The sequence below is a fragment of the Belonocnema kinseyi genome, chromosome 3 (assembly GCF_010883055.1).
Source record: "Belonocnema kinseyi isolate 2016_QV_RU_SX_M_011 chromosome 3, B_treatae_v1, whole genome shotgun sequence".
Taxonomy (NCBI): Eukaryota; Metazoa; Arthropoda; class Insecta; order Hymenoptera; family Cynipidae; genus Belonocnema; species Belonocnema kinseyi.
In genome coordinates, this window is record NC_046659.1 from 112,742,081 (window position 1) to 112,750,788 (window position 8,708).

The 8,708-nt window shown below is 30.8% G+C and overlaps 1 protein-coding gene across 1 annotated transcript in view; it reads right to left on the reverse strand.

Annotated features, from left to right (window-relative positions):
- LOC117169556 overlaps positions 1-7,546 on the reverse strand; it is a 15,321-nt gene extending 7,775 nt beyond the window's left edge. Inside the window, exons 1-2 of the mRNA XM_033355982.1 lie at positions 7,471-7,546; positions 842-1,219 (exon numbers count right to left, since the gene is read on the reverse strand). Of these exons, the coding sequence (XP_033211873.1) occupies positions 842-1,219; positions 7,471-7,528 (436 nt within the window). The 5' untranslated portion in view covers positions 7,529-7,546. The remainder of the gene's footprint in view (positions 1-841; positions 1,220-7,470) is intronic.
- Between the last annotated feature and the right edge of the window lie 1,162 nt (positions 7,547-8,708).

An 8,708-nucleotide genomic window follows, 5' to 3' on the forward strand; every position in this document is an offset into this window, starting at 1 on the left:
ACAGGGTGGACACGCTGGGGCTTACATACATGGCGTGTTGAATGCTACCCGAATTGCACAACAGCAGGGGAGCAGCCATTATACAGGGGTATTTTCATATTTCGCGCCTTTAAAGTTTCATTCGGATCGACCATTCGGTCAAGTCCGTGCATCTTCGGATCAAGTTTATGAGTTTCCATGGTTGCGTTTGAAACTTTAAACGGATACATGTGTCAAAACAAAATAGGAAATGTTATATATTAATTACAAATAATAAAAGTGTTTAATTAATAATAAAGTGAGACATGTGAACTGAGAAGTAAACGTTATTTTTTTTGTGCCAATAATACTATAAAATGGCTGCTGAGTGACAAATACTATAAAATAGTAATAATATTCTGCGCTTCCAGTGGGCGAAGAGTGAATGGTGTTTAACGCTTATTTTTATTATATAAAAAAGGTATGTTATGAATAGATTGGATATGTTTCAAATAAAGTGAATGAAATATTACATGCGTAAACTTTCAGTTGACATTACCTACATTTACTGAGAGCGATTAGGACAAACAGGTGAATCTGAACATAACCGTTTGAAGTTTCGAACGCATCCATGGAAACTATCATAAACTTGATCCGAAGATGCACGGACTGGGCCGAAAGGCCGATCCGAATGCAACTTTAATGGCGCGAAATATGAAAATACCCCTATATAATGGATTCTCCCTTTCTGTTGTGCAATTAGGGTTGCTCTTAACTCCCCATGTATGTAAGCCCCAGCGTGTCCACCCTGTAAATATACATAAATACGCACACACACACATATATATTGTTTGATTTCCCGTACAATTTTAGTATTTCTTACATGGATTCATTGGTCGGGCTCCCAGGAGTGCTTCATTTTGCGTCATGTATATAACCACTACATAATTTTTTATTTTAGCCAGACGGACCAGACAATTATGTTCTTTAAAAAAATCAGCGTTTCTAGGAATTTGATTGCCCTCAAAGATAACTTCCGTTACTTTTCCTTCAACTACCCGCAACTTTACGTCATGCGACATATAATCCAAGGTCTCTAATGTTTCAAGAGGCGCAGCAAAGGGTTTTACCGGTCGAAATGGCGCTTTTACGGCCTGATTCTGGTACACGGCCTCAAACTGGTGCGCGACTCTGCGGCGTAACCCCTGGCGCTCCCTGCCGTATCCTGAACTTTCTCCCACACCTTTCACCGCATTTAATTCTGCAAAAAGAAAAAAAAATTGTTATTATAAAAAAAATTTAATACCAATCTCAAACTTAAAGACTCAATAATTCTAAGCTTCGCTCGCAAGTTTGAGCGCGCCTAAGGCGCGCGAATGTTGATTCTCGCGCTTCGCGCTTGATAATTTATTTATCTCGCGCTTCGCGCTCGGTCTTTATACTTCTCCCGCATTCGAGGACACAATTTTTAAAATCTAAGGTCAATGGACTGACTACTGTAATTTTGTGATTTTGAACTCTCTTTTGTTAAAGCGCTTTCGGCTTTAACGAACACATTCTCATCACGTATCTCGTGCTTTGCACTCGGTTTGTCCAAAATGTCACCTTCTCTACATTATACATAGCACTTTCATATTAAATATGGTACATTTCTTTTGTGATTCTGCCTGGAATTGCTTATTCAAAAATTGAAAAATAAAGAGCAAATTGTATTTACCATGATTATTTTTATATTTATTTTTTATTTTCCTTTAAATTGTATTCTAAGCTGCGCTTAAACGTGTATCATTTCGATAAATTTATATCATTACAATTCTTAATATGCATAATTCGACTTTTATTTATTCATAATATGCATAATTCGTCTTTTATGCATAATTCATAATTTCGTCTTTTCTGTCCTTTTTCCAAAAATTTTATTTTTTTATTTTTAATCTCATTTTTTTACAATTAAAAGAAAATCTACTCGTCGTATCTAAAAATGATTAATAATAAATTAATAGATTTTTATAGGCGAACATTTTTTGTCTGTTAATTTTAGTTTATACGTTTTGTGATTTTCGAAAAAATTTAATATTTTTTTTTAATGTTAATTTTTACGTCTAAAGCAAAAACTACGCATCCTATCAAAAATTATAGCTCTTTTTTGGATGAACAAGTTTTGTCTTTCTTCTTTCCGTAGCTTGTGTCGCTAGTCCAAAAAAATTTTATTTTTTTATTTTTAATGTTTTTTTTACGACTAAAAACAAAATCTACGCATCCTATCGAATAATGATTTATTATAAATTTGTAGGTCTTTCCAGGGCGCGCAATTTTAGCTTCTTCATTTTTTCCTATCTTACATAGTTTGACCAAAAAATTGAATTTTTTGGATTTTTCATTATTTTTTGTACAATCAAATTTGGAATTTTTAAGTATTCGACCAAATTAAAAAAGTTATTATCATAAGCTTGTAGGGCTTTCAAAAAGCAACGATTTTATTTTCTTGGCTTTTTTTCATATCGTGCGTTGTTTGACTTAAATGTTCATTTGAGTTTGTTTTTTTTTTGCATTTTTAAAATGCTCTAATTCTGATCATTTTGTTTTTGCAGAAAAAAGTCATAGGGATCAATTGTTTGCGTTTCTGAGTACTATGAATAATTGTACATAGAATTTTAAAATCTTGAAAAAATGTGGTTTCGAAAATTTTTGGTACGATCAAATTTTGAATTTTTAACTTTTTAAGAAAAATCAAAAAAGTGTTTAAACAATCTTGTGGGGCATTGGAAAAAAAAAATTTTTCTTTTTTTGACTTTTTTTCATACCATGCGTTATTTGGCTTAAAATGTTGATTTTCATGTGTTTTTTGAAAATTTGTGAATGCTAATACTATGGTAAATTTTGGTTTTATAAAAAAAAGTCATGAAGATAAATTGTTCGCCTAATTGAATACTATGAATAACCGTACAGAAAATTTCTGAATTAAAAAAAAAGTGGTCACAAACATTTTCAAAATACGCACACTTTTTTAATTTTCACACGAAATGTCTGGCTAACGAACTTGACCTTTATTTTAGGACACTAAAGGAGTATACCAAAGGTTAATCCAATCTGTCAATTCTTTCGAAATTTATCGTGCTAACAAGCTAAAAATGTACAGATCCTCACTCAAACGCGCACACACACACACACACACACACAGAGAGAGAGAGAGAGAGAGAGAGAGAGAGAGAAAGAAAGAAAGACAGAAAGACACATTCGTAAAAACCTGTTTTTCGGATTTAGGGGGTCTCAAAACGTGAACAATTGACAATAACGAGGGGGGGGGGCAAATTTTAAACAAACCTAATACCTTCTCTTGATGAGAATTTAAAAATTCATTAATTTGCCATGAATAATATTTTGATATTTCTGTTTTTGTTTTTTTTTGTGAAAAATAGCATTAAGAACATTTTTAAAAAAAGTAAATTTTTTGAAAACCCTCACATGAGACGAAAAAACATAAGTTGTGATGAGAATGTGCGAACACAGCGGGCTGATTTTTTATTATTAATATTGTGTTTCACGATTAAAACACGAAATACAGATGCTATCATAAAGTTGTCTATAACAAATTTTTAGATCTTTTTGAAATGCACAATTTTTGTTCAGTTATCTTTTTACCCGTTTTGAACATTTTAACCATAAAAAGGAATTTTTTATTTTTCATTCTTTTTTTATTCTGTCAAAATTTGAATTTTCGATTTTAAAAAAAAAACATCAAAAAGGTGCTTAAACAATTTTGTAGGGCATTGGAAAAGAAACATTTTTCTTTTTTTCACTTTTTTTCATGTCATGCGTTATTTGACTTAAAATGTTGATTTTCGTGTTTTTTTAAATTTTGTAAATGCTATAACTGTGGTAAATTTTGGTTTTATAAAAAAATATCATTAGAATAAATTGTTCGTCTGATTGAATGCTATGAACATCCGTACAAACAATTTTTGAATTTTAAAAAAAGTGGTCTCGAAAATTTTCAAAATACGCTCACTTTTTGAATTTTCACCCAAAATGGCTGGCTAATGAACTTGGCCTTTATTTTAGGACACGAAAAGAGTATACCAAAGGGTAATCCAATCTGTCAATTCTTTCGAAAGTTATCGTGCTAACAAACTAAAAATCTACCAAGGGAGAAAGCGGCAAATGACAATTTTACGCGAGTAGAGTTTTTTTCATAAAATTCAAAAAATTCAAATACACATAGAGGTAAAAGGATTGTTTCAAAATCGTATTTTTAAGTGAGATTTTCGTTCCTATTAAAAATAAATACTTTTATGATCCAGCTATTTCTTCTCACAAATAACAAAACATCTCGGGGCGTCTTACCATTAAAAAAGTTACACTTATTTTTAAGATTTCAAGACGATTTTCAGAGACCATAAAGTTCTAAACTCAAAAGTAAAACTCAGTTGGCTCCGAACTGCATTGCTTTTTTATCAAACTTTTTACCTCTGTATTGAGTAACTCAACGCATCTCTGGGGTGGATCGTTCATTTATTTTTAATTAAGTATTTCATTCCTTATTACTATCTCGAGGCGAATGAGACAGTTTAAAAAAAAGTATCAACCCGAAACGGAGGCAAAATTTCATTTTTTTTAAATGGCGATATGAATTGGACACAATGTTTTACCGCTGTCAGGCACAATTTTAATTAAGCCAGTTGATCCCTCTTGCCTTTCTACTGGTTATACAGGTTGGACACGCTGGGGCTTACATGCATGGCGAGTTAAATGCTACCCGAGTTGCATAACAGCAATGGAGAAGCCATTATACAGGGGTATTTTCATATTTCGCGCCTTTAAAGTTGCATTTGGATCGGCTATTCGGCCAAGTCCGTGGATCTTCGGATCAAGTTTATGATAGTTTCCATGGTCGCCTTCGAAACTTCAAACGGTTATGTTCAGATTCACTTGTTTGCCCTAATCGCTGTCAGTAAATGTAGGCAATGTCAATTTAAAGTTTACGCATGTAATATTTCATTCACTTTATTTGAAACATATCCTGTATATTCATAACATACCTTTTTATGCAGTAAAAATAAGCGTTGAACACCATTCACTCTTCGCCAACTAGAAGCGCAGAATATTATTATTACTATTTTATAGTATTTGTCACTCAGAAGCCATTGTATAATGTTATTGGCACAGAAAAAAATTACGTTTACGTTTCAGTTCACATGTCTCACTTCATTATTAATTAAACACTTTTATTATTTGTAATTACTATATAACATAACCTATATTGCTTTGACACTTGTATCCGTTTGAAGTTTCGAACGCAACCATAGAAACTGCTATAAACTTGATCCAAAGATGCACGGACTTGGCCGAATGGCTGATCCGAATGCAACTTTAAAGGCGCGAAATATGAAAATACCCCTGTATAATGGCTTCTCCACTGCTGTTGTGCAATTCGGGTAGTATTCAATTCGCCATGTATGTAAGCCCCAGCGTGTCCACCCTGTATATAATATGAGTTTACATTGTCTCACATTTACATATATTTTTTTGAAATAATTGTCGACCTGAGTATTGTTCATTCGCCAGAAAACAAAGATATTTGAAATTAAATTCATTATCATAAACATCAAAATTTGTGCATGTTTTTAATCCTTCTTGTTTAGTATTATTTACAAACTTACATTCTGGCCTGAATATAATTTATTTCCTTATCATGGTTCTAATATACCCTTTCGAACATTTGTTTGGAATTCATTCTTTCAATATTCTGACAATATTTTTTGCTACATGCTGATTTTTCTGTAACAGTTCGACGTACAAAATCCTACGCCTCAAACGCAAACTGCATGATCATACTAAAAAGGTGATCTGGAATAGGAATTTACTGTTCATAATCGCCCACAGGTCGTATTTCTTAACCAATTTAAAAGGTTTTTTTAGAAATGCTCAGCAAATAATTTTTAAGAGAATTGTGGTTTGCTTTTTTTAAATTTTTTTACAGAGCAACGATATATAAACAAATATAGTGACAAAATTGACCATTTTAGCTTTGTGAATTTTTATCTCAAGAAAAAATACAAATAGAAACTCACTATCAGTCGGAATTATTGCACATGCATTAATAGATCTTAATGAATTTTAATAATATTCAACTTAATTATTATAAACAATTTCTATAAACAAATTCTTTATAAACGAGTTTTTCTCATAGCTGAATTGATTTTTCTGAACAAAAGTGATTCACAATTGTCTTTAAAGCCATTTATATACTTTAAGCTTTATCAAACACAAACAATATAGAATTGTTTATAACATTTTAGTTAATCAAGTCTCCTAATCGGCCGTTTCCTCTTAGAGAAAAATGTTTTTTTCTTCAATAAGTTATGGAGAATTTTATGCTGCCAATTGGCATGTATTCCGAAGAAGCTTCTGAAGCCAGGAACAAGGATATCAAGTACATTCGACAGTTCAACACACGAAAAATCTCTCGATTGCATATTATGCACGACCTAATTCACAAACTCCTTGAGTCCTCAGATCTTTTCATTGCATCCTTGAAGCCTGAATGGGAAAAAGTTGAAGTTGAACTTGATCAAGAAGTCGATAAACTAATAGAACAATTCGAATCTAAAAATGATTCGAGTTATGAATTGTAATTTATTTATTTTAAGTTTTTTATAATAATCTCATTATTATTATAAGTACCAATTTTTTCATTAATTCAATAACAAAAATAAGATTATCACAAAAATGATTGAAGAAAAAATAAGTTTTTTCTACGACCAACCGCAGATTGTCACGCATTGTTTTAAAAATTGTCATTAATAATTACGCAAAATATTATTTAATGTCCCATATCCAATTTTGGAATCACTGTTAGTTTATTATCGGATAATTTAAGTGAGAAACCGTCCTTTTTGGATGTAAAAAAATAAAACAGTTTTAAAAAAAAATTTTTTATAACAATCATATAAATTTTTCTTTATTTAATTTTGTTGGTCAGTCACCGCAATAAATGTCACTCTAATAATTATTGAAGAAGAAAACATTTTTTTCTAGGAGGAAACGGCTGATTAGGAGACTTTTTTAACTAAATTGTTATAAACAATCTATATTGTTTATGTTTGATAAAGCTTAAAGTATATAAATGGCTTTAAAGACAATTGTGAATCACTTTTGTTCAGAAAAATCAATTCAGCTATGAGAAAAACTCGTTTATAATGAATTTGTTTATAGAAATGTTTATAAAAACAACTAGCGTGAAATAAACGATCTTTTGTATGATAAAAAAACACTAATAAGAATTTGGTTATAAAAATTGTTTCTAATAATTAAGTTAAATATTATTAAAATTAATTATATCCTATGACATACAAGCAAATAATGGAATTCAAGGAGTTCAGAGCCTTAGAAACAAAACAATATCAGGTATCGAAATTTTAAAGTGAATAAATGTAAAAATTAAACATTTTTAAGCTTGAAACTAAAAACATTTTTATTTGATCAGTCGTTAGTTATATGGAGTAGACTTACCACCAAATTTTAGAAAAATCGCGATGGGAAAAAGCAGAGTGTTGATAAAGTTCTTCATATTTTCAGGTAGATTTATAAACGACTGTGTAATGTAGAAGATTTTCACTGTTATATATACTTATCGCTATCGGTAAATATAACCCAGAAAGTCTACAAAATAACAAATATTACAGAGCGTGGGGACTACGTGGAGACAGAATTGCGATAGCTTTCAAGCTAAAAAAAAAGTTTCGATGCATGTATATTATTAAATAAACCTTGTACGCTATTCTTCTATTAATAAATTTGTTTGTTTCCTTATCTCAAGTTAAGATTACTTCCAGTAAAATCAGCCTAGATTATGAAATATGGGTAGTACAAAGTATCGGCAAACTTTTGGAAATTTTCGTCCTTGTAAATATTCTTGAAGTTCTAACAATTTAATCAATTAAATAAATCATAAGCATTATATTTTTTATAAGTATTGCAATTAAATATCCAGATATTTCATCATGAAAAATTTTCTTTTGATCGAATGAACGAAAAACAGCCTTCGATGGCAGTTGTGACCAATGAAACCCTGCGGTAGTTGATTAACTTGCTTTTTTAATTACCCTGGATTACCTGGCCTATAAACCGATTAGGGATGTTGCATGAAATGAGATAAAAAGATATTTTCATTCTTTAGTAACTCATTATTTTGTTCAAAGTAGGAAGAATTTTTTCTTGAATGAGAAACATGTTTCTTTTTTCTTATCAAAGTTTGAATATTACTGCCGCTCGCGGCATTTTTCGTCAAACGCATAGATTGGCTATATATTTATGACGTCATACTTCGCGGGAAAATTTAAACTATCATAATTATAAAAAATAAAACAAAAGTAAAAATGGTTTCTAAACATGAATTTCAAAGTATAAATGTTTCTAAATGGCTTTTATGAATTATTAATAAATAATAATTGCGATAAAGGTTAGGGTATAAATGCGAGCAGATTAGATATAAGGCGTGGATGGATGTCAATTTTTAAGAGGTAGTTGTAAGAAAATTCAGTAAAAATTGAGATTGCAAGCAAATTAATATTTTGAGGCCAGCAGGCCAAAAAATAAACATTCGCCTATCTTATAAATAATAAATTATAATAATTACGAAGAAAAGAATCCAAACAGTCTGCCCGAATCGCTTTAGTCTATTTTCGGAGTATTTGTATATTTTGCGGTGAAATAATACAAATTTTATTCGAATCTTTATCCTCCCTAGA